The sequence below is a fragment of the Crocuta crocuta genome, unplaced genomic scaffold (genome assembly GCF_008692635.1).
Source record: "Crocuta crocuta isolate KB4526 unplaced genomic scaffold, BGI_CrCroc_1.0 scaffold48, whole genome shotgun sequence".
Lineage (NCBI taxonomy): Eukaryota > Metazoa > Chordata > Mammalia > Carnivora > Hyaenidae > Crocuta > Crocuta crocuta.
Window position 1 is genome coordinate 3,464,883 of NW_027533089.1, and position 27,502 is coordinate 3,492,384.

Genomic DNA, 27,502 nt, shown 5'->3' on the forward strand with positions numbered 1-27,502 from the left:
TTAAATATTGTAAATGTCAGTTCTTATCACATTAACTTACAGTGTAAGTAGGAGTTTAGTAAAAATAGTAAGAGAATACTTTTTGGATATGTAGGAATACTTAAGAAGAACAAAGGAGGGAATATAAAACAGGATTCTAAGAAAGGAGAGTAGGAGATTGGTAAGAAATAATTCTAAAAATATTAAAACAAAATATTTTAATAGTTCAACGAGTCAATGGCACAAATAATTTCAATAGTATATCCCAGAAATTAAATAATTGAAAAAAGTAATCACTACAAGTCATACTCAATTCATGAGTTTGGAATACAACAGTTTGAAAAAAACATAAGTAATGTCTCACCTCATTACTGGATACTGCTATAAAACACTAAATATTAAATCAGAAGAAAAAGCTTATTAAATTATGAAATGAGGTTGATTAAATTTTGAAGAGATAGAAGAGTTCGCAAAGATAAACATGAAAAGATTTGATTAATGAAAAATCAAATGCTTTTTGTAAGTTAAACAAAATACTTCCAATCCCTTCCAAAAAAACAAGGAAAATATTAGGGAAAAAACTGTAGCCAAAATGATAAAGTATTACTTAATAGTTCAAGGCTCATACAAATGGAAAAAAAAACCCAAACTAAACAACGTGCTTAAATTTATTATTTAGGCACATTGATCTGTTTGACAAATTCATTCATAAAACCTGTTTGATAGAAGTTTGGACTTCTAGGTTATTATTTTTTATCTGAAGATAGATATATCTCCAGTAAAAATGAAGTAATTAACGTGAATACCAAATGGACCAACTTTGGTCACTAGATGTGCTTCTTATTATTAAAAGTGAAACAATCTTTCTGGCCACTTTAGGAAGCACACATCTACATTATATCTATCCTAGCCTATGGTATTTGCCTTTTAGCAACTTGATGAAAGGTAAATAAAAAATTCATGATAGAGTAAAAGGTTTCAAGAAATACCAGGAGAGTATATAGTTGGTAACCAATCTAATTATATATCAAAAGTACATTTGCTCCTAATTTCAATATGGTTAATTAAGTAAATTGACAAAGAGCCTAAAATTCTTCTTCTTTTTGCCCTCACACATCTTGGAAAAAAATAACTACCCAGAAATAAACAGCCAAAAAAAGCAAGCCCCGAATAAATGGTAGTGGTCAATATCAAAACATTAACTGGTAAATAATGGAATGAAAGTAAAATATAGTCCTTTAGAAAATATTTTTATTTTCTTGGCACACAGACAGTCAAATGACATTTCTTACTAGATATAGCAGTTGAAGACATATTAGACACAGATTATAATTCACATAGGTTTTATTGTCCACAGATATGATGACAGGTGTAATGTTTCCTCAGCTATTCTTGAAACATTAAATTATCACAGCATACTAGTTCTACTGGGAAACTTACTTCTCATGTTAAAGAGTAAGATTGATCTGGATTAGTGAAGAACCAAGGCATGGAACCATCGCCGAAATGTCATATAATGATACTTCATCCAACATATTCAGGAATGAAGCATTCTATTTAAATGTTCTTTAGTCAAATGACATTTATGCCTCTAAAGTCTAAAACCATTATTTTAACCACTTTTGATGAAATAATATCTAACATGCCTTCTTAAGCTTTAAAAAATATCATGCAGATTATCACAATGTTCTTTCCCTAATATTCCTTATTGGAATATCAACCACTTAATTTTCTAGTACAACATGATATCCTTAAAAATTATGGAGGTAGGGGAATTGCCCTACAACCCAATATGGCTATGTTTTAGAAATTCTCAACTTTTATCTACCTACCTACCTACCTACCCATCCATCCATCCATCCATCCATCCATCTTATTTAATCATCAGCTATTACTTCTTGCTTTTATTAAGTACACTGGTTTTTCAATTATTTTTCTTACTACCTTTATTTATTATTTTAAAAATTTTAATGTTTATTTTTGAGAGAGAGAGAGAGAGAGAGCACATGAGTGGGGGAGGGTCAGAGAGAGAGGGAGACACAGAATCCGAAACAGGCTCCAGGCTCTGAGCTGTCAGCACAGAGCCCGATGTGGCTCTTGAACTCAAGGACTGTAAGATCATGACCTGAGCTGAAGTTGGATTCTTACCCGACTGAGCCACCCAGGTGCCCCATTTCCTACTACCTTTAATACAGAAGTTAAAGTACAGCAACATAACTGCATAAGCCTTTGAAGACTAATGGTTTTCTCTCTCAAGGAAGGACATTCCTTTTAACTACAAAGCTTAGAGGAAGTTATAAATTGAGCACTGAAGAAGGAAGGGAAACTTGGAAACCAATGTGTTTATAGACAGTGATCAGATTAATATCACAACTCTCCTTCAATTTCTAGATTTAATCTGCTTTAAGTTGGGAAGCCAAAAAAGCAAGCTAGTTAAAACTATTTTTTAAAAATTTTTAATGTTTATTTTTGAGAGAGAGAGAGAGAGAGAGAGAGCGAGCAGGGGAGGAGCAGAGAGAGTGGAGGACACAGAATCCAAAGTAGGCTCCAGGCTCTCAGCTGTCAGCACAGGGCTGGACCTGGGGCTGGAACCCACGGACCTCGAGATCATGACTTGAACTTAAGTTGGATGCTCAACCAATTGAGCCACCCAGGTGCCCCTAGTTAAAACTATTTCTAAAGTGCGGTCTGTTTTGAAGAAGGCTGTTCAATATACATTAAGTTGCATGAGCTTTTGAGCCTGGGAATTTGATATCTTCAATATTCATATAATTTTGCTACCTAAAAGTTTTAGTTTACTTTCTTTTCTTATTTTTATTTCTCAATCATACTTAAGATGGTTGGGTATGTTACCTTTAACTGAGAAAAGTATTATTGTACCATTATTTTATTAACTATAAATATACCACTGAATAATATTAAGTAGTGATGAAAGGATTTTTGCAACTATTTTCTTTCAACTAAAAGTATAATGATCTTATTTAAGTGTTTTCTGAGACAAAAGCAGTAAACAATAAAAAAAGTTCCATCTAGAGAATAAGTATTATTCAAAAATATCAACTCATATAAATGTTAAAAACCTTTTTCCTTTTATGACTTTTCAGATTTAAGGTAATGAACAACTTTTCAAATGATTCTTTTTGAATTCAAGAGAACTACTAAAGTCATGTCTATATTTTTATTATATTAAGATTGTTCTCAGTACTAAACTTGTCAATGTAGGCTTTAGTTAATAGGAAACTAGTATCTGCTATGATCTATCAATACACTTTCACACAGAAACTAAAAATAAGTGTTAAGTTTTAGAAAATTAATATAACACACACAAAAAGAAAATTAATATAACATTTTTTTTAAGTTCTCATAAATATGCCCAACAATGTGTATTTTGATAATGTGAACCATCTTGGGGCGCCTGGGTGGCTCAGTCGGTTAAGCGACCGACTTCGGCTCAGGTCAAGATCTCATGGTTTGTGGGTTTGAGTCCCATGTGGGGCTCTGTGTTGACAGCTAGCTCAGAGCCTGGAGCCTGTTTCAGATTCTGTATCTCCCTCTTTCTCTGACCCTCCCCTGCTCACACTGTCTGTCTCTCCCTCTCAGAAATAAATAAAACATTTAAAAACTTTAAAAAAAAGAAATAAAAACAGAATGTGAGCCATCTCATAGTAGGAAACTGGAACTCAAGATTAATTTTACAAAACTATTTTTAGGAAATAAATTCTTAAATGCTTGTGTTTTCTCATATATCCTATGTATCATTAACCTAAGCAAATTATGGCATTCATTATATTAAAAACATATTAATATTTTAGTGAAAAAAAACCCCACAATGAACATCTGTGCTCTATCTCTGAACATAACATTGTAGATAGATACTTCCGTGATTCAGTAATCAGTTAATATTTATCGAATACAGTGTAGAGGGTGCTAGGAATAATATAGTAAAAGGTGAGAACGTTAGTTAACTACAGCATAATCAATATGTATTATTACTGAAGAAAATATATACCAGAATCTAAGGATACTTTTCCATTTCTTTCATTATTACATTGTCATACTTAATTTTTACTTATGTACAAGTAGAAGATTACATGATTTTTCTGTTTCAAACTCTGGATTTCAAATTCTTTATTTCAAGACATTATAGGAATACTTCATGAATTCAAAAGAAAAACATCCCATTGGTAATGGTAGTTTTTCTTTCTGATTCAAATCAAAAGCTACCTCTGTACATTAGAAACAAAAGAAAAGAAAAAACCAAATCAATGTTTTTAAAGTCTTACCTAATTGGGCATCAATATTATATAAATGAGATTTTTAAAAATAACTTGAACCTCTGCATATAAAGCCTTTATATTATATTTTGAGCTTTCATTCCACAATACAAGTATTTGCATACTTAATACACATCCATGAATCAGCTATAAGTCATAAAGTGTTTCAAGAATAGTAGCAATTGACCAGGCTTGTGTTTCACAGCTGAAAGGGCAGTATTGGCCATTCTCATTGGTCAGTTCAGGAAGTCCTTTCCAAGGGGATCTTAAAGAAATAAAAGACATTTTATGAGATACAATCTAACACATCTTTTTTTTTTTTTTTTTTTTTGATATTTTTATTTATTTCTAGGAGAGAGAGAGAGAGAGAGAGAGAGAGACAGCGTGAGCAGGGGAGGGTCAGAGAGAGAGGGAGATACAGACTCCGAAATAGGCTCCAGGCTCTGAGCTAGCAGTCAGCACAGAGCCCGACGCGGGGCTTGAACCCACGAACTGTGAGATCATGACCTAAGCGAAAGTCGGACGCTTAACCGACTAAGCCACCCAAACGCCCCAACAATCTAACACATCTTATTTTGATTAAAAAATAGGCACTGCACTTGGTGGTTTTCCTTTCTAGTATAGAAAAACAATCATATCTAGTCATTTGCTACAAAACAGAACAGGATATCCTAAAAGATCTATGTATTAAGAATTTAGATTGAAATTATTCTTTGATATTCAATGTTTGGGATTTAAGACTTCCAACCACAAAAGATTCCTTTTTTTAAAATTTTTTTTTTAATGTTTTTTATTTATTTCTAGGAGAGAGAGAGAGAGACAGCGTGAGCAGGGGAGGGTCAGAGAGAGAGGGAGATACAGACTCCGAAACAGGCTCCAGGCTCTGAGCTGGCAGTCAGCACAGAGCCCGACGCGGGGCTCGAACCCACGAACCGTGAGATCATGACCTAAGCGAAAGTTGGACGCCTAACCAACTAAGCCACCCAGGCGCCCCAAAAGATTCCTTTTATGTATTAAAAACAGGGGGCACCTGGGTGGCTCAGTTGGTTGTGTGTCCGACTTCGGCTCAGGTCATGATCTCATGGTTTGTGAGTTTGAGCCCTGTATTGGGCTCATTGCCGTCAGGGCAGAGCCTGCTTCAGATCCTCTGTTCTCCCCTCTCTCAGCCCCTCTCCTGCTCTCTCTTTCTCAAAAAATAAATAAACATTAAAAAATGAAAACAGAAGAAACTACCATTCCAAGCATATACAGAGAGACAAATACCCTCTCACGTCTAATCTTAGTACTTTCAAATTAAGTTTATGAAATTCAAATTGTGATTATGTAAATTTTGACAAAATTTTAAAACTAATATAGAATAATGAAACATTGAGAGCTATGACTAGGAAAGCAGTGCCAATTAAAAAAAATTCTGGTGGCCCCTGGGTGACTCAGTCGGTTGAGCATCCAATTCTTGAATTTGGCTCAGGTAATGATGCCAGGGTTGTGGGATCAAGTTCTGCGTCTGGCTTGCACTGAGCATGGAGCCTGCTTAAGATTGTTCCCTCTCCCTCTGCCCTTCCCTGCTCTCATGCTCTCTCTCAAAAACAAGAACAATCTGGATTTTTATTCTAATCTCTCATTCTACTGAATAATAATACAGGTAGCATTTATTGGGCATTTATTATGTTCTAAGTGACTTATGTACATTATCTCATTTAATGCTCATGGCAACTCTGTAAGGCAAGTACCATAATCATTTGTATTCACAGAGCAGATAAGAGGTTTATAGACGTTAATTGTTCCAGGTCTCATTATCAGAACACAGTATTGTTATCCTATCAAGTTTATTCTTTTTTTAAACTTTATTTGTTTGTTTGCTTGTTTGTTTATTTAAGTAATCTGTATACCCAACATGGGGCTTGAACTTACAACCCTGAGATCAAGAGCTACATAGTCTTGTAACTGAGTCGGCCAGGTGCCCCTCAAATTTATTCTTTTTTAAAAAAGTGTTTATTTCTTTATTGAGAGAGAGTGAGAGAGACAGAGAGGATAGAGAAAATCTCAAGCAGGCTGCAGCTGTCAGCTCAGAGCCCAAACTTATGAACCACAAGATCATGAACTGAGCAGAAATCAAGACTCAAATGCTCAACCAACTAAGCCACCCAGGCGCCCCTCAGATTTATTCTTAATTTCAGTGTAATTTCTTTAAACATGAAACATAAAGTTAAAAAATCCAGAATTCTGTACTGTTTCATTTTTAAAGTTGGGTTATGGGAATGTGTTTTTTCCACCCTTGTTAACATTGTAACTCATGGCTGTGTAAAGAGCGTATGTTACATTATACTCTTCTGTAGGTATTAAATTTTTCATAATAAAAATGTAGAAAAATAATTCCCTTAGGTAAATATGGAGACAGTTTAGATAACAACCAATAATAATAACACTACCACCACTACCACCAGCTAGGTACCATATTTAAAAAACCATCATAGAGAAATTCAAAATATAGAAACTTGCTTCCAAATGATCAAGTTACTTCTGAGTAAAATGCCAAATTACTGAAGTTGGGTACCAGGGTATCTGTAGTGGGTTGAATTGTGTCCTCTTCAAAATTCATATGCTGAAGTCCCAACCCTCAATAACTCAGAATGTCAACTAGTTTGGATATAGGGTTGTTACAGATGTAATTAGTTAAGATGAGGTCATGCTGGAATAGGATGGGCCCCCAATCCAATATGGCTGGTGTCCTTACAAAAATGGAGAAATTTGGACAAAGAGATGCACACAGAAAGAAAGTGATGTGAAGACTGGAATTAGGCTGCCAGAAGCCAAGGAATTCCCAGAAGCTGGGAGACAGGGCTGGGAGAGATCCTTCCCTAGCATCGTCAGAGCGTGGCCCTACTAACAACTTGATTTCAAACTTCTAGCTTCCAGAACCATGAGGTGATAAAGTTCCTTATTTAAGCTATTCACTTTGTAGTGCTTTGTTATGGCAGAGTTAGCGAACTAATACAGTACTGAAATTAAGAAACAAAACAAGCTTATAGAACCAATAATATGCTGCTCATAGTTCTATGTGGAACTCGCACATGGAACATATCCATACTGATATAAAGAAGTCTTCTTTCCCTGCCTTTCTGAAAGAAATCCATTCCTCACATCATCAGGTGGGACAAAGTAGGAAGGCTTGATCCCATGAACCATGAGATCATGCCCTGGGCCAAAATCAAGAGTCAGATACTTAACTGACTGAGCCACCCAGGTGCCCCTATAATAAAGCATTTCTGAAAATTATTTATCGACATATCTTTATTTTTATTTCATTTATTTAGTTTTATTTAGTTTTAAGTTATTCTAATTTCATTTATTTATTTTTCAAATTATTCTAAATTTAAAAAGTTTTAACATACAGTGTTACATTAGTTACAGGTATACAATATAATGACCCAGCAATTCTATACATTACTTGGGTGCTCATCAGGATAAGTGTAGTCTTAAATCTCTTCATCTATTTCATCCATCCCTCCACCTACCTCTCCTCTGGCAACCACATAAATCTTTAAATTAGCTAACTCAAAATTCCGAGCATGAGTACTTTTAGTTTTTGTATTTATGCTGTTCTAATCATACCCCAAAATATCCACTATATTTAAAAAGTCAGACGATTCCACATGTATAAATCACACAATATCAAGTCTCCAAATCAAAATAAATAACAACCTAAACTAATTAAAGGAAGGTAAAAATTACATCATTGAATTTGTCATGTTAAATAAGAGTAAAAATTTCAAATTTTATTGCGGTACTTAGAGTATACAGAAATTAATTCTAAGTAGCTGTTATTTAACTAATATCTAATAAACTGACTAAATACTGTTATGGAAATTACATCCCTCCAAGAACTTACCTCTCAAGATGAACGTAATGTCGGGAAAGAACATTTTTAACCAAAAATACAGTCTTTGCATTAGCCTCCGGTCCCATCAATTTGGAAAAATACAATTTCGCACGAAGAAAATACCCAACGGGCCACAGCCACTCCTAAAAAAGATGATTTAAAGGTAAAGGAGGAAAAAAAGAGCTGTTAATATTTATAAAGTTATTTGAAAAATAACAAACTGAAAATTCTGAACAGAGAAATGAAATTCTTACAGGTCCTTGATGATAATTGAAACCTTTAGCAAGATTGTAGTTGTCATTGTCTAAGGCGTTGTCATAAATACCACAGTAAACCATATCACTGCAAAATTATTGAAATTTAGGTTAGAGAAAGACCAGACATCACATAAGCATTAGAAAGATTTTTCAATAGCAAAGGTAAAAGAAAGAATCAAATTATTTTGTCTTCCAAATCTATAGGATAAGCTCATCTTCCATTTAACCTTAAATTAGTATATATTGGGTTCAGAATGTCTTTTTTTACAATCCATTTAAAAAGATGTGTTTGTTTTTTAATGTTTTATTTATTTCTGAGAGAGAGAGAGAGACAGTGTGAGCAAGGGAGGGTCAGAGAGGGAGGGAGATACAGAATCTGAAACAGGCTCCAGGCTCTGAGCTAGCTGTCAGCACAGAGCTTGACGTTGGGCTCGAACCCACGAACCAGGAGATCATGACCTGAACCGAAGGTAGACGCTTAACCAACTGAGCTACCCAGGCGACCCTGTTTGTTTTTAAGTAAGCTCTCTGACCACCATGGGGCTTGAACTCACAACCCAGAGAACAAAAATCACATGCTCTACTGATTGAGCCCAGCCAGGCCTCCCCAAAATACCCCCATAATAGTGTGTGACGGAATACTGTGTGAGGGAATGATTAACAAATACTTACTGGCTAATACAAAAAAATATAGTATTCAGGTATCTTGCCTTCAAGGAGTTAGTCTGGCACTAAATATTAGTTAAATTCAATTATTTCACTAAGCTTCTAATATACTTATGATAATTAAAATATATACAAAATAAATTAGTAAACATTAAAGATATGGTTTTATTAAATATTACATATTGGAAAGATTGTTTTTAAGCTTCTCCATTAAGTTATTTAAAAATTAATTAACGTTAGTACATTATCAGATTACAAATAGTAACCAAATGGACATAGAAAATTTATACAAACTTATAAACTGAACAAAATATTACAGGCTTATTGCAGCAGATAACACAAGGTAGTTATCTATACTCAGTTTAATTTAATTGTTAGTTTTCTTTTTTCCTTTAGTGAGAGACAGAACTTGCCACATGAGTAAGCTGTATTTATTTATTTACTTATTTTCAAATGAGTAAGGTTCAACTGTGGGTTTTAGTTTTGACCAATGGCTTATAACACCTCTGAAAAATGTGCAGAACACTTCAGAATGCAGATAAGTATACATACAAAAAGTCTGCACCTCAAGATTGAAACAAGTACATAGTAAATTAGGAAAATTCTACAAAGGTGAGGGTATTATATAGAAATGCAACTCGGTCACCTATTGATATAGAAAGCAAATTAATTTTGGGCATCAAACTTTAGAAGAAAATCACAGAAGACAAATGGAGGTCATTAGAAATTCAAGAAAGTTGTAAAGGAAAAGAAACATAAAATGGTATAAACACCTAACTATAAAGTAAAAACAAAATCAGTTAATGGTCAAAAGAAAAATAGTGGTGTAATTATACAGAAAGAATGGAATGGCTGCTGGTGAGGATAGAGTTAAATCCTCATCTGTTACCACAAGAAATAACCAAACAGTGTCTAATATTTTTTTTAAAAATCAAGAAATAGTTGCATACACATATTATTTGGTAATATGGGGGGTGGCACCTGGGTGGCTCAGTTGGTTTCATGTCTGATTCTTGATTTCGGTTCAAGTCGTGATTTTGCTGTTTGTAAGATTGAGCCCTAAGCTCCGCTGACAGTGCAGAGCCTGCTTGGGATTCTCTCTTTCTACCCCTCCACCACTCACACACTCTCTCTCTCAAAATAAATAAACTAATAAAAAATTTAAAAAAGAAGAAATATGGAGGGATGTGCTAGGGGTAATACCTTGGAAAACTTTATAAAGACTATGTCGGAAGAGCCAGTATGTGTATACTTCCAATGTCCATAATAATCATGTATTACTTTTACAATCAGAAAAAATAGGCGTGAGGATATATTCATGACATATTAGTTTTATAAACATAAAACTTACTGATTATTAAATATAGGACAAGCATTGTGAACACTGATGTTTAATGAAGATACAGATGGTGTTTTTAAAAACTCAGTTTGAATGCAATTTTAGAGTTTACTGACAAGCAAAAAAATTATGGTTGATGCAATATAACATCAACAACATTCCTAATACTTATACTACAATGTACTCTGGCTCCTAATTTTTCATGCCAATATTAAATATAAATATAATTATATATAGAATACAATATGACTAATATTCTTAATATTCATATTCTAACTTACTCTGGATCCAAAGTTTTCATGCCGAGGGGACCAAGCAATTTTTTTTCTGCAATCTCCAAAGCTTTCCATGCTTTTTCTGCAGTAAAGAGCTCAGGAGCCTAATGAATATCAAAAGCGAATATTCAAACTTTATAAAATCATAAAAGAATTAGTTTCCACTCACAGTGGAACATTAACTATTCACAAACTTAGAAATGAAAATGGTTTAAAAATACAGTGTGGTTCAGAAATTGTTTCAAGTGCAGCAGCAGCTTAGCCAGATCTGACGCTATGGAGCTGATGTGGGAGTGCTGTCCTTGGCCTTAGAAGTGAGGAAAGCTGTTAGACATGATTATTTCCTTGTGTCTTTTTAAGAAAGTGTAGGAGCTTCAAAAGGAAGTTACCTCAGCTGTAATGACGGCAGAACACACTTACACCCATCTAATTTATTTTTCAGAAGATTTACAATAGCTTCCTTTAAGTATATCTAGTAGTCATTTTTTTGCTTTTGGGGTCATAGTAAAATACAGAATGACCTGCACTCTAACAGCATGAGTAAGTGTACTTGTGATATGGAGGAGAGAAAGCACTGGTGGCTAAGAATCTGCATTAATTGTAATGGTTAAACGAAATCAAATGCACACTGAATAGAAGCTATCTTTATGTACTTTTGCATTTTTTATTCTTTTTTTGCATTTTTTATTCTACTGAAATTTATAGTTCCATGTTTAATACTTTTTTTTTGACAAGGTGGAGACAACTAGGCATGCATGGAAGAACACATCCCATCTCTATTTTACTGTCCTTATAGTTTATTTTTAGACTAAGTAGAGGTAAAATAAAGAGAGTCTAGAATTCTAGAATGAATTACATCAATGCAACAAAGGAAATAGAATAGGAGTTGAAGCTACATTCATTAGTTCAGCAGTCCAGATCTTTTCAGCTGGCGTGCTCAGGCCCTGGTCAGAGCACAGGTGTGCCCAAATACAGATGCCACCAGCTTTCAAGTTGGGTGGGGCCTAGGGCTAACTGAAGCAGTTGCATGTGGCATGATCAACCTAATTCATTTAGCCCAATGTACTGTGTATCATTGTTTTCTATGTGTGCTATGATATGAAAAACATTGGTAAGCACTCCATTAGTCATCGTCTATTATTTTTTATTTTTTGATACCGAATGTCATAGGTAAAGGGTGGTATGCATAATGCTTAATTCATTTAAAAAGACTATATAAAACTAGCTAGTAAACAATTTACTTTCTGGCAACTACATGAATTTGAAAACAAATGGGAATAAAGAACTAAATACGCCCTATCACAACATTTTTGAAATTTGAAAGAAGCAATTCACTTACTACAACCATTGCTATGGTGAAATTAGGCCTGAGCTGATAGTCACACCAGGGGCTTGAAGCTCCGTAGCTATCCTTGTATATGCCGCGTTTGTGAACCAGATTAGGGTGCTTTTCGTTACAGTCGGAAGGGTCTTCTGACACATAAAATAGCTTTTCAAAGTTGTCTTGTATTTTTCTGTTCCACTCATCATATGAGATTGTCACAACCTTTCCTGAACCATGATAAAAGACGTGACAGTTTTAAACATTCAAAGAAATCCATACATTTAGTTACAGCCAAAGAGTAATATCAAGGCAATAAATTACCCACTTATTACAAGTGTCAGGGTCTTTTGAAGGACTCTAGCTTGAAATTAAAAATATTTTTTGTTGTATTACCAGAAAGAATTAGACTCCAGTGAATGATCCCTGATTTGTCTTTGTATCACTCTCAACGTGTTTGATAAAGTTACATTTACTGTGCACTTGAAATGAGGCTACTCTGAATTAAGAAGTGCCAGAAGTGTAAATATATACTGGAATTCAGAGAAAATACTCTCCCCACAAAAGAATGTAAAACAGCTCATGAATAATTTCATGCTTATTACATGTTGAAATAATATTTAGCACATATTGAGTTAATAAAGTATATTACCATAATTAGTTTCACCTGATTCTTTTTACATTTTTTAATGTGAGTACTAGAAAATTTTAAATTATATTTCTTTTGGACAGCAGAGCTCCAGAGAAAGGAATGTAAAGATTTCCTAAGTGTTAACAAAAAGCAGCTTGCTCAGTCACATTAAGGAAATGAATAGCACAATAAAGCAATTAACAATGATGCTTTTCATATCTCAGTTCAAAGCTGCTTTAAAAATATGGTTAGTAACCAGGTTTGTGACAATTTCATACTAGTAAATTAATGTTTTTTCTCTCCTCTTAATCTTAAGGGTTTTCTAATATTAGTTCATTGAGTCAAATGATTATTATGTAGATTAAGAGTATAGACCGTACATTTAAAGTCTTTTTTAAAATAAAGCGCAAAACTTACCATGTCTTTTTATGCGGACTTCATGATAAGGGAAAATTCTTTTTTTGGATAATTCCAGCAACCAACGGACAGCAGATTTACTCAGGCCCACAATTTCCACAGCAGACCCATCTCTAAAATTAAAGTAAATTTTACTCTGTGAGTTGGGTCATTTAAGCACTACTTAAATGGCATTCAGTAAACAATTCTGATGATCTATAAAATTAATATATTATAAAAATAACTAGCTATAAAAACCCTTTATTGAAATGTATACTGCATATATAAGAAATTTCTCCTCTAATTATTTTGCCACTGCTTCCCATCTTAACAATTAAAAAAAGTTGTGTGAAGTGAAATGGTGATTCTGGAGTTAAAGGAGACGGCAGCTGGAAAAGGGAAGGGATCAGAAAATACTGAAACAGAGGTCCACAGACAGCAAACATGGGATATAGGGCTGGAGACGGCCAGGGAAAGAATNCACGACCCTAGGATCATGACCTGAGCTGAAATCAAGAGTTGGATGTTCAATCCACTGAGCTACCCAGTGTCCCTGAAAGTTCATTTTTAAGGAAAATGGAAGGGAAGTCTGAGACCTAATAATGTACCCAAATAATCATGCTTTAAAAAGAACTTGCAGGGGCGCCTGGGTGGCTTAGTCGGTTAAGCGTCCGACTTTCGCTTAGGTCATGATCTCGCGGTTCGTGGGTTCGAGCCCCGCGTCGGGCTCTGTGCTGACTGCCAGCTCAGAGCCTGGAGCCTGTTTCAGTCTGTGACTCCCTCTCTCTNCATTAAAAAAATTAAAAAAATAAATAAATAAAATAAAATAAAAAGAACTTGCAAAGCATGTAACAATAGCTACAGCTTTAAAAAGAACTTGCAAAGCATGTAACAATAGCTACAATTAAATGATTTTTTTCATAGTTCTGACTGAAGATAATAAAAAAAGAGGTTCTCAGACTTGATACTATATTAAGCATTTGAAACCATAAAAAGAAATAATGGGAGAAAAGATAAAAAATTTAGGAGGAAAAAAGGTTTGAGAAACTAAAAGTATTTTATAAAGGACAGGATAATGGGTTGTTTTCTATATGTATGAAAGATGGGCATAATGAAATGTTTACAATGAAAGCATTGCAGGTTAAAAAAAGATCGTAATTAGAGGGATAATGAATCATAAAACTTCTCTTTGAGGTGCTTGTAGAGAATCACCCCATGAGAACTTCCCAAAAAGAACAAACAGCTTTACTTGATGACTTGTAACAAGAGACTTGTGTGTATTGTGGGAGAGGGAGGAGTGGCAGGGAGGAAGATTTTCACTGATTTAGTATGAAGATTCTGTGGTTAATAGAATAAAAGATTCCACAAGTACGTGGTTTTAAAAAGGGTACAATAGCAAAGGCACCATACAAATGAACACTACCTTGGAGTGGCCGGGATTCCTCTGTTTCTTGCTCTGTCACTTTCTCCCATTTTATCCATCCATGTGCCGCAATTTAAGCGATTTCCTCCATACACAAACCCTGTTTCTTCGTCAACTCCTGCGGTTATATTAAAGCCTGGAAAAGCAAAATGACACATTTATAAAATCTGAAAGGAATATAATAAACTGGACAGCTACTCTGGAGAGCAATGTGGTAATGCCTAAAGCTGAAGATGTGCAGGTTCTACCACAGAGAGATTTCATTTCTAGACACATACGTTAGAGAAATCCTTACCTATGGGCATATGAAGGTATATTTCATTTCTAGACACATACGTTAGAGAAATCCTTACCTATGGGCATATGAAGGTATGTACAAGGATATTCAATGCAATACTGTATTAGCGAGGAAATAAATAACTGTTGAACAGAGGAGTGAACAAACACCGTGCTTTATTCATAGGGTGTAAAACTCTCTACCATTTCAAATTAACGAACTAGATTTACATGAATCACAATGGACAAAACCCCCAAACAAAATGATTGAGCAAACAAAGTTGCAAAAGGATATGCAAATTAAGATATCTTTTCTTAAAAGTTTAAAATATAGACAATACTAACATATACAACCATATATGTCTATATGACTATGTCTAATACAATAATATTTGTATAAAATTTAAAAACATATAAAATAGTTATGTGTATATATTATATAATATACTGAACATATACTATATTATATACTGAATATATACTATATAATATACATTATGTTTACCATATTATATACTGAATATACTATATTATATACTTAATATATACTATAAACTATACATATATATTGTATATACATGATATACATACATAATATATTTACATATATCTTTTCACATATACTCAAACACAAATTCATAAAATGCAAAACATACATGTAAATAATAAACCCTGATTATAGCATAGTCATTAATTTTAGAAAGGGAGGGAAGAGAGAGAGATGATGAAGCTTTACATACATCTCTAATGGTTTATTTATTTTCAAAGCAAAACAGAAAGATCTGAAGAAAATATGACCAAATGTTAATATCTAATTTTATTTCTAGGTTTCAATGTATAATTTATGTTGTTTTCTCTAACTGAAATGTTTTACAATTAAATCTAAAAACAAATAATTCAGAGATATAAAAAATGTTCTTTTAAATATAAAATCTATATCTATTTAGTTTCTTACTGAAAGATAAAAAAGTATCAATGATTTTTACCAGTTCAATCAGGTATAAAATTTGTATGTTACCATTACAAACAATAAATTAAGTAAATGGAGTTTAACTATCGTTTTGTTTTGTTTTTTGAGAGAGAGAGAATGAGTGAGCAAGGGACAGAAGGAGAGGGAGACAGAGAATCTCACAATGGGTAGAGAGAGGGGGAGAGAGGAAGACTGAGAGAATCCCGAAGCAGGACTCCAACTCACCTGATATGGGGCTTGAACTCACAAACTGTGAGATCATGACCTGAGCCAAAGTTGGATGCTTAACTGACTGAGCCACTCAGGCATCCCTAACTACTGTTTAAAATGTAATTTAGAACATGCAAGAAGGAATATAAGTTTTTGAGTTTATGTCAAAATTTGTCAGTGAGTTAGTGAGTTATCTGAAATAGTTGAAATAGATCACTTAAAAAGATTATCATTTCACATTAAAAACAAGTGTTTAAAGGGGCACCTGGGTGGCTCAGTCGGTTAAGCGTCTGGCTTCGGCTCAGGTTATGATCTCGTGGTTCGTGGGTTCGTGCCCCACATTGGGCTCTGTGCTGACAGCTAGCTCAGAGCCTGGAGCCTGCTTCAGATTCTGTGTCTCCCTCTCTCTCTGACCCTCCCCTGCTCAAGCTGTCTCTCTCTCTCTAAGAAATAAAAAAAAATTAAAAACAAAAAAACAAGTGTTTAAAAAAAGAGCAAAAACAAGAGTCCATGATCCTATTACCCTAACAAAAACTATTACATTTATGTATTCCTTCCTAGTCTTTTCACATAATAGTAAAATTTTCGTAAATATTTTATATCTAACTATTTTTCATGTATTAGATTTAACACCCATATAGTTCTTAATATTTAAATATTACACAAATTATAAAAATTATAATTTGTAGGAATTACATAATTTTTCATTCAAGGAAATGTAAACAGGGGCACCTGGGTGGCTCAGTTTAAGTAACAAGCTCTTGGTTTAGGCTCAGGTCATAATCTCACAGTTCGTGGGATCGATTCCCTGTGGGAATCGAGCTTGGGATTCTGTCTCTCCCCCTCTGTCTGCCCCTACCCCTCTCATACTCACATACACTCTCTCTCTCAAAATAAATAAACATTAAAACAAAACAAATGAAGTCAATGTAAACATTTCCTCTTAGAATTATTTCATTCTTTTCTGTGAATATAAGAAATGTTATGGTCAATATCATGTAATATGGCTTTTTTGTTTTAGATGATTTCATGGACTAGATTCCCAGAAATGGAATAACTTTATAAACAAAAACATGTGAATGTTTTATAGCTCATAGAGCATATCTGGATCTCTCTCTCTCCAAGTTGCTTTTCAAGAAGAATGAATCAATTTACAATGCCATCAGTAGTATCTGAATATCTCTCAAAACCAGAATCTTTTATTACTGTTTGTTATGGATTGAATTGTGTGAATGCCCAAATTCATATGTTGAAGTCTTAACCCCAGCACATCAGAATGTGACCTTATTTCCACAAAGGAATTTTAAAAAGTTAATCACATTAAGATAAGGTCATTAGCCTGAGCTTTAATCCAATTTGACTAGTGTCCTTATAAGATGAGGAATTCTGTGCACAGACAATGCACAGAAGGAAGCTGATGTGATGATACAAGGAGAACACCATGTAACCATGAACATGGCCATCTACTAGCTACGGAGACAGGCCTGGAACATATCCTCTCTCATAGCCCAAAGGTTAAGTCAACCCTGCCAACACCCAAATTTTGGACTCCTAGCCTCTAGTACTGAGAGACGATATATTTCTGTCATTTAAGCCACCCAGTCAGTGTGTGGTGCTTTGTTATGGCAGTCCCAGCAAATGAATATGTTGTTTTCTTGCTAATAATAAACAGTAGACTTACAGCACTCACTATGTGCCATGCACTGCTCTAAGTGCTTTAACACACGTTTCATTGAATCCTCAAATCAACCTTGGGGGTAGGCACTACTGCTATCACCCTTTTACAAATGTAGAAGAGAGGGCCAAAGAGAAGTTAAAACCTATCCAAGGGAACACAGCTAGAAAATGAGCAGAGATGGGATTTTTAAGATAGCAAGTCTGCTTCTAGCATTGGCCCTTTCTTTCATGCTCTCCAGTCTCTCATGATAATTTAGTAGGGGAAAAATGGTGACCCACTTTAATATGAATTTGTTTGAGTTCTGTAAGACTGAATGCTTCTCTCATGTTTATGAATGGACTATCTGTGTATGTCCTTGGGCAAACTACCTGCCGACCTCTCCTTCCTATTCCCTGTACTGTGAGCTCAGGACAGAGGTACCAGCCTCTGGAAAATGTATGCAAAGTAATACACAAAGGCAAGGATGCTTTTAATTTATCTGATATTAAATATATGACAGTAATTGCACAATCAATAGTGGTTTTCCTCTCAGAGATTTAGAGAAGGTCAACAGAAACATACACAAAAAGGTACATCGGCTAATGTAACTATAAAAGAATGGGTTGCTTCAAATGTACAAAAAAGTACAAAGAAATCCTATTTTTGTAGTTTCTGATGAAACAGCAGAGTATCCTAAGCTATTGGCTCTCTCCCCAAAATCAACCCTAGAGAAACTACAGAAGTAAGTATGAGGTATTGATCTGAAAAATTCACATTTTGGGGAGAAACTGATAAAAGTAAATGAAAATTGACCAGCCACTCTTGAGCTTTCACTCTATCTTTGCTTTCACAGTTGTGGTGGTATAAGCTAAGGAGATTTTCTCTTTTCAGAGCTCTGTGTAGTTACTAATCATCAAGGGAACATAAGCTTATTGAGAAAAAGAAAACATTATATACCAGATGACTCTAACCACTATAAAAGAGAAAGAAGCAGGGTGCCTGTCTCAGTTGGTAGAGTGTGAGACTCTTGATCTTGCAGTTGTGAGTTCAAGCCTCATGCTAGGTATGGAGATTAACTTAAAAATAAAACCTTTAAGGGGTGCCTGGGTGGCTCAGTAGGTTAAGTGTCTGACTCTTGATTTCAGCTCAGGTCATGATCTCATGGTCATGAGACTGAGCCCTGTGTTGGGGCTCTGTGCAGGGCATGGAGTCTGCTTGGGATTCTCTCTCTCTCTCTCTCTCTCTCTCTCTCTGCCCCTCCCCTATTCACACACTCTCTCTCAAATTAACTTAAAAAATAAAATCTTTAAAAAATAAACAAAAAAAGAAACTGAGTAACATATTCTACCAGTAGCAGAATTATTGGAACAGATGGACCAATAATATAAAATAAACAAAAATAAATATTCTCAAAGACATAATAATATTCCCAAAGACATTAACCATACTGACAAAAATCATTAAAAATGACCAAGTGGAGATGTTAGGTCTAAAGTTTTTAGTAGCCTTAATAAAGAAAACAATAAAGGGACTAGATTATAAATGGATATAGCTGAAGAATGAATTAGTGAGATGGAAGATCAGATTGAAAATCCTTCAGAGGCAGCAGGAATGGATAAGGAAAAAATAGATAAGAGAAAATAGAAGAGTAGAGCTATGGGGCACCTGGGTGTCTCAGTGGGTTAAACACCTGACTTTGGCTCAGGTCATGATCTCACGGTTTGTGAGTTCGAGCAACACATTGAGCTCTGTGCTCACAGCTCAGAGCTTGGAGGCTGCTTCAGGTTCTGTTTCTCCCTCTCTCTCTGCCCCTCCCCAGCATGTGCTCTCTTTCTCTCTCTCTCTCTCTCAAAAATAAGTAAACATTAAAAACACTTAAAAAAAAAAAAGAAGAACATAGCTAAAAGCTGCGGGGGTTAGAAATAAAGAAGACAATATCCAGTACTCCCAGAAAGGAGAAAGAGGAGAGGAAATATTTGAAGAAATAAAATGATAAATATCCCAGAATTAAGAGAAGATTGCAGACTGAAAGAATAGTTAGAATAAAATCCTGAATGAAGATATAGAGATGGTTCTAAAAGCTTCGTGAAAGAGTAGATCACCAATAATGGAACAAGATCTAGGTCAACAGACCTTCAATAGAAAGATTGAAAGCAAGAACACAACAGAATAATATTTTTTTAAATATTGAGAAAAAAAGAACTTGTGGGGCACCTGGGTGGCTCAGTTGGTTAAGCATCCGAGTTCGGCTCAGGTCATGATCTCATGGGTTTGTGGGTTCAAGCCCAACTGTGCTGACAGCTAGCTCAGAGCCTGGAGCCTGCTTCAGATTCTGTGTCTCCCTCTCTCTCTGACCCTCCCCAGCTCATGCTGTCTCTCTCTCTCTCAGAAATAAATAAAACATTAAATTTTTTTAAAAAAACTTATAAAAAAATAAATCAACATAAAAAAAGTAAATAAAAAGCTTAAAAAATTTTTCCAGTCATTCAATGCCTTAGAAGTTTTGACACATTATCCAACTTTTAAAACATTCTTGGGGCGCCTGGGTGGCTCAGTCAGTGGAGTGTTTGACTTCGGCTCAGGTCATGATCTCACTGTTCATGAGTTCAAGCCCCGCATCAGGCTCTGTGCTCATAGCTTGGAGCATGGAGCCTGCTTCGGATTTTGTGTCTCCCTCTCTCTCTGCCCCTCCCATGCTCATGCTTTGTCTCTCTCTGTCTCTCAGTAAATAAGATGTTAAAAAAAATTAAAAAAAAACAAACATTGTTTTATTGGGGCACCTGGTGGCTCAGTCGGCTAAGCATCTGCCTTCAGTTCAGTTTATGATCTCACAGTCTGTGAGTTTGAGCTCTGCGTTGGGCTCTGTGCTGACAGCTGAGAGCCTGGAGCCTGCTTCAGATTCTGTGTCTCCCTCTCTCTGTCCCTCCCCCACTCGCATTCTCTCTCTCTCTCTCTCTCAAAAATAAACATTATAAAACACTTTAAAAAATAAAAACCAAAAATAAAAACTTTTATCAACAATAGCCAAACTATAAAAAGAGCCCAAATGTCCACTAACAAATGGATAAAGAATGTGTACACACAAACACAGTCACCCACACCAGACTAATACTCAACCATCAAAAAGAATGAAATCTTGCCACTTGCAATGATGTGGACAGAGCTAGAATGTATTATTCTAAGCAAAATAAGCCAGTCAGAAAAAGACAAATACTGTATGATTTCACTCGTATATAGAATTTAAGAAACAAAACAGATGAACATATAGGAAGGGGAATAAAAAAGAGAGAGAGGGAAATAAAACATAAGGACTCTTAACGACAGAGAACAAACTAAGGGTTGATGGAGGGAGGTAGATGTGAGACGGGCTAGACAGGTGATGGGTACTAAAGAGGGCACTTGTGATGAGTGCTGGGTGTTGTATGTAAGTGATGAATCACTCAATTCTACTCCTTTTTTTTTTTAAACAAGATTTATTAATTTATTTAAATGTTCATTTCTTAAAAATTTTTTTAATGTTTATTTTTGAGAGACAGAGACAGAACACAAGCAGTGGAGGAGCAGAAAAAGAGGGAGACAGAATCTGAAGCAGGCTCCAGGCTCTGAGCTGTCAGTACAGAGCCTGATGTGGGGCTCAAATTCATAAACTGTGAGATCATGACCTGATCTGAAGTCAGACACTTAACTGACTGAGCCACCCAAGTGCCCCTAAATGTTTATTTTTGAGATACAGAAGGGAACAGAGGATCCAAAGAAGGCTCTGTGTTGACTGCAGAGAGCCTGATACAGGGCTCAAACTTAATGAACTGGAAGTTCATGACCTGAGCTGGAGTTGGATGCTCAACTGACTGAGCCACCCAGGTGCCCCTGAATTCCACTCCTGAAACCAATATTGCACTGTTTGTTAACTAACTAGAATTTGAATAAAAATTTAAAAAGGAGGGGCACCTGGGTGGCTCAGTTGGTTAAGCGTCTGTCTTTTGATTTCAGCTCAGGTCATGATCTCATGGTTTGTGAGTTCAAGCTCAGTGTCTGGCTCTATACTGACAGTATGGAGCCTACTTGGGATTCTCTCTCTCCCTCTCTCTGTGCTCTATCTTTCTCTCTTTCAAAAATAAATAAACAGGGCGCCTGGGTGGCTCAGTCAGTTAAGCCTCTGACTTCAGCTCAGGTCATGATCTCACGGTTCGTGGGTTTGAGCCCCATGTTGGACTCTGTGCTGACGCGAGCTCACAGCTTGGAGCCTGTCTTCGGATTCTGTGTCTCCCTCTCTCTCTCTGCCCCTTGCCTGCTCATGCTCTGTCTCTCTCTCTCAAAAATAAATAAATGTTAAAAAAATTAAAAAAAAACAAAAATAAATAAACATTTAAAAAAATTAAAGAGAGGGGTGCCTGGGTGGCTCAGTCAGTTAAGCGTCCAACTTCAGCTCAGGTCATGATCTCACGGTTCGTGGGTTTGAGCCCCATGTTGGACTCTGTGCTGACGCGAGCTCACAGCTTGGAGCCTGTCTTCGGATTCTGTGTCTCCCTCTCTCTCTGACCCTCCCCTGCTTATGCTGTCTCTCCCTCTCTCTCAAAAATAAATAAAACATTAAAAAACTTAAAGAGAAAAATTAAAAACACTTTTGAAGATAGTGTTCACATCACAACCATAAAAACAACTACAGCAAGTTATATATCACTTTTTACTAGGCACTGTTCTGAGAGGTTTCATAAGAAACAAATAAATGAGATTAACTCATTGAGTTAACTCAAATAAATCTTGAAGGATGTTGTAAGAGATATGGAAAGAAAGGATGATCATATTACACATAAAAGTTTATTGCTGTAGGGGTGCCTGGGTGGCTTAGTCGGTTAAGCGTCCGACTTTCGCTTAGGTCATGATCTCGCGGTTGGTGGGTTCGAGCCCCGCGTCGGGCTCTGTGCTGACTGCCAGCTCAGAGCCTGGAGCTTGTTTCAGAGTCTGTGACTCCCTCTCTCTCTGACCCTCCCCTGCTCATGCTGTCTCTCTCTCTCTCCTAGAAATAAATAAAACATTAAAAAAAAATTTAAAAAAAAAGTTTATTGCTGTAGAATATATGAGGGACTCCTTGAAATCAACAAGAAAAACACAGGAATGCTAAAAGACGAGAAAAGGCAAAGAACACTAAAGGACAATTTATAGAAAAGGAAACTTTCTAAAAAGGATAATAAACCTATGAATAATACTCAAATTCATCAGTGATAGGAATATTGTAAATAACAATAATTCCATGTTACTTTACACCCATGAGATGAGTGGAAAATGTGGGTGGGCACGTGAGAGCTACTTTGATTGTTAGTGGGGATATCAACTGGTGTATAACTATGGAAAGAAACTTGGTAGTACTTAATCAAAGATCATAAGAGTATCATATACATAGCTCTGATATAGCAATGCTAAGTGCAATCAGCCAGACACAAAAGGACAAATTCTGTATGATTCCATGTACATATGAGGTGTGTAGAATCATCCAATTTACACAGGCAGAAAGTAGAATAGTGATTACCAGGGATTAGGGAGGAGGGAATGGGGAATTACTGTCTACTGGGTACAGAGTTTCAGAGTTTAAGATGATGAAAAGTTCTGGAGATGGATAGTGATTATGGTTACATAATAATGTGAATGTACTCAAAGCCACTGTACACTTAAAATGGTTAAAATGATGTATTTTATGGTAAAATGCTAAACATGTTATATTTTGCCACAAATAGAATAAACCTCAATAGTGGAAAAAAACAACACTCCAATTAAAAAATGGACGAAAGACAGACATTTCATGAAAAAGAGATACAAATGGCAAATAAGCACATGAATGGATGTTCAATACAATTAGTCATTAGGGAAATGCAAATTAAAACCACAATGGGTAGTGGTGTACCCAACTATCAGAAGAGCTTAAAAAAAGTGATTAAGGTCAAATGCTGCTGAGGATGTGGAGAAATTGGATCTATCAAGTTTGTGGATGAGAATGTAAAATCGTACTCCACTTTGGAAAATAGTTAGGCAGTTTTTTATAAAACAAAATCCATACTTACCATATGACCCAATCAAATTCTTGGGCATTTGTCCCAGAGAAATGAAAATTTATGTTCATACAAACCCCTGTATATAAGTGCTCATATTAGCTTTATTTATATTAACCAAAAAATGGAAATAACCAGAATGTCCTTCAACAAATGAATGTTACATCCATGGAAAAGAATACTACTGAGCAATAAAAAGGAACAAACTACCAATACATGCAACAGGTTGGGTGGACCACAAAGGGAATATGCTTAGTGAAAGAATCTATCTCAAAAACTTACATGCTATATGATTCCATTTATAAACATTGTTAAAAGGACAAAACTATATACTCTTAAATACAAAGAACAAACTGAGGGTTGATGGGGATGGGGAGAGGGAAAACAGGTGATGGGCTTTGAGGAGGGCACTTGTTGGGATGAACACTGGGTGTTGTATGTAAGCCAGTTTGACAATAAATTATATTAAAAAATAATTTTAAAAATTTAAAAATGACAAAATTATAGAGATGCAGAACAGATTAGCAGTTGCCAGAGACCAGGGATTGTTGGTGTGAGTCTGAAGGGGTAGCTCAAAGAAGACCTTTGTGGTGATGGAGCAGTTCTTTATCTTGATTATGGCAGTGGTTACATGAAGCTATACCTGGGGCAAAATCACACAGAACCACACACACACACACACACACACACACACAGGTACACACAAATGAATTAACGTAAGAATGGTGGAAACTGAATATAGTCTATGGTCTAGTTAACAGTATTGAACTCATGTCAGCTTCCTGATTTTGATACTGTGTTACAGTAAGGTATAGATACAGTAGATAAGATACCGTCATTGGGGAAGCTGGAAGAAGGCCTCGGGATACTCTTATGTATTATTTTTGCTTTCTATCAGTCTCAAGTTCTTTCAAAATGAAAAAGTTAAAATCTGCATGCACATAAAGCAGTATATGTTTCACAGAATAGTACATAAATATACAGCAAATGTATATGTACTGTACGCCCTGCATGTGTCTTTTTTTTTTTTTTAATATTTTTTATTTATTTCTAGGAGAGAGAGAGACAGCGTGAGCAGGGGAGGGTCAGAGAGAGAGGGAGATACAGACTGAAATTGGCTCCAGGCTCTGAGCTGACAGTCAGCACAGAGCCCGACGCGGGGCTCGAACCCACGAACCGCGAGATCATGACCCAAGCGAAAGTCGGATGCTTAACCGACTAAGCCACCCAAGTGCCCCGCCCTGCATGTGTCTTGATCTTCCTTCCTGTTAGAATGTCTCTAGGGGGATGGGTGATAACATAAATTATCACTGGCCTTGTATGGGCTGATGATGATAGTGGGCCATAAAAATAAGAATATGATAAACTTAAAAGAGGTTAAAAATATATCTATTGTAACTCTGTAGACAAACCTTTTTACAAAAAGAATCTTGTAAGAGCCTAAGTTATAGAGACAGACAGATTGTGGATGAAGTCCTAGTTCCACCACTTAGTAGCTGTGTGACTCTGGGCAAGCTACTCTGCTTCAGTCACCTTATCAATACACCTGGGAACAAAATTATGCATCCCCAACAGTCTTGGGAGCGTTAAATGGGAACAACATAGGTGAAGTAGTTAGCATAATGCCCAGCACATAGGAAGCACTCATTTATTCTTATAAGTGCAACCAACAAAACTACCTTTCAAATTGGCTGGCAAAAGATACAAAAATTTATCTTTCCTCTAGAAGCTAAAGCTAAACCTGTGAGATTAGAAACTGTGTTAATCTTTCTCATCATTATATTCTGAAGTTTCACACACAAATAAAATATGACAATTAGGGGTGCCTGGGTGGCTCAGTCAATTAAGCGTCTGACTCTTGGTTTTGGCTCAGTTGATGATCTCACAGTTTGTGGGATTGAGCCCCACGTTGGGCTCTGTGCTGACAGTGCAGAACCTGCTTGGGCTTCTCTCTCTCTCCCTCTCTCTCTGCCCCGCCTCTGTTTTCTCTCTCTCTCTCTCTCTCTCTCAAAACAAATAAATACACTTAAAAAAAAATCATGAATAATTACAAAGTTTAATTCTACCTCATCAGGAAATCTTTATTGTGTAAAATTATGTACCTTCATCCTTCATGTTTCGATCTATCTGTGGCCCAGCATTCCTTTCTCGGAACTGTATACCATGCACGTGTCTCTGCATTACTTCCTGTATTAATTCAAACAATGGTTGATCCTGTTTGAGACACAATGAATGTTATTCCTGTTAGAAATTGTGTTTTTTTTACCTTCTTCCAAATCCCACAATGGAAATTTTGTGAAAACATATTTTCCTCTGGAAGAGAAATGGGGTGGGGCTGGGAAGAAAGCCCTTACACCCCACATCAAACAGTCCACCTCTGGCATATGAGTATTTAACATACTGTAGTTTTGACTATTCATGTCTTGATATGAAATAGTTTGTAATTTTGCTGACACATGAAAATGAATCTTGTGAGTTTGTATGGTTTCCATCTGAGTGAACTATGCAGCTAATAAATGTATTTAGCTTCTACAGAAATCTAAACTTTAAGTTGGCATTGCTGTTTTTACTCATCCACACATATATAGCCATGGGGATAAACTACAAGCTAACGTGACACTTTAGGTAAAAACTTTTTTGACAAATGTTCTTTGAATACTTCCTGATAAAAATATCACGGGGACACAGATCTCTGCTAACTGTAAGATGGTTTAGAAGTCCCCACAATCACATACCAAACAAACTATAATATAAAGGTAGATCAGCAGTGGCAAAAGTACAGTATCATTGTACATTATTGACTGGGAAGAAAACCATGCAAAATGTTTATTTTTTCTGCACTTTTCATAAAATAAACTTTGAACAATGTGGTTTGATGATCAGGCTCTCCACAACCTGGTTCACTCATTCCACCATCTCTTACTACCCTGCAGGTGCCCTGCACAAAAGGTCAAAATTAGACTGAGTAGCATGTCCTAAACTGTGCTTCAATCTACCCTGCACTTTATTTTTCCTTTCATCTTTGATGTCTTCTCACAATTTCCCTCATCTCTGCTGAAATCCTACTCACCTTTTAAGGTTCAGTTGAGGTGATATTTTAGCTACTTTATGAAGCCCTCACTCAGAACCACCTACTAGATTATCTGTTTCTCTTTTATGCATGGCATTTCCTATACAACTCTTTCTGTAATGACCATAGAATGTACATGTTATCTCTTCTACCATGTTGCAAGCTCTTTAAACAAGAATAAGTCTTACCACTGCAATCATTCAAAATCCTAGCAGGTGCTAAACAAATACCAATATTGATGAATTCTTCAGATCCGGATTCTTAATTACATGTATTTTTATATTTTATATATTTTTATAGCTAGAAGTCATTTTTCAGGAAAAAGAAATTGTTTTAAAATGATTTTTACCAATGTGCCGGCAGACAAAGGAGCAGAATCATCTGTAGGATACATTCTGGAAACTGGGCACTTGAGAATGTCTAGGCCATTTGGAACGATTTTACAATAATCCTGAATACACTGCAGCCACCACCACACAGCATCCCGGCAATTGTATCTGGCATAAGTTCCTTCTCCCAGGAGATTAGGAATGAGACCGTGTCTCAGGGTACCAGCAAATGCTAAAATAATATTCCTAAAACAACAGAATTAGGTGGATCATTTGACATGAAAACAATCACTTAAAAAAATTTAAGTCCTTTTTTGTTACTACTATTCCAGATGCATTTTACTTCCTGCCCTTTGAATTTTCATGGAGAAGTGGTCATAATATGATAGATCGAGCACTGAATTAAAAGCCAGAAACTTTGATCCTACCCCTGGCTTTTTCTCTGACAATCTTACCTTCTCTGTAATAGTTTTTTCATCTGTGGACTTAAGGATTGGACTGGATG

The 27,502-nt window shown here is 35.7% G+C and overlaps 1 protein-coding gene across 2 annotated transcripts in view; it reads right to left on the reverse strand.

The window, feature by feature from the left end:
- Positions 1 to 1,213: 1,213 nt before the first annotated feature.
- AGL (amylo-alpha-1,6-glucosidase and 4-alpha-glucanotransferase) overlaps positions 1,214 to 27,502 on the reverse strand; it is an 82,587-nt gene continuing 56,298 nt past the window's right edge. Inside the window, exons 26-34 of one of the 2 annotated variants that reach the window (XM_077746057.1) lie at positions 27,018 to 27,243; positions 25,701 to 25,812; positions 14,442 to 14,577; positions 13,040 to 13,152; positions 12,010 to 12,221; positions 10,677 to 10,774; positions 8,388 to 8,475; positions 8,143 to 8,276; positions 1,214 to 4,518 (exon numbers count right to left, since the gene is read on the reverse strand). In XM_077746057.1, coding sequence (XP_077602183.1) covers positions 4,401 to 4,518; positions 8,143 to 8,276; positions 8,388 to 8,475; positions 10,677 to 10,774; positions 12,010 to 12,221; positions 13,040 to 13,152; positions 14,442 to 14,577; positions 25,701 to 25,812; positions 27,018 to 27,243 — 1,237 coding nt within the window. In that variant the 3' untranslated portion in view covers positions 1,214 to 4,400. Of the gene's footprint in view, positions 4,519 to 8,142; positions 8,277 to 8,387; positions 8,476 to 10,676; positions 10,775 to 12,009; positions 12,222 to 13,039; positions 13,153 to 14,441; positions 14,578 to 25,700; positions 25,813 to 27,017; positions 27,244 to 27,502 lie in introns of those variants that run through there. The other variant, XM_077746058.1, reaches the window with a different exon arrangement.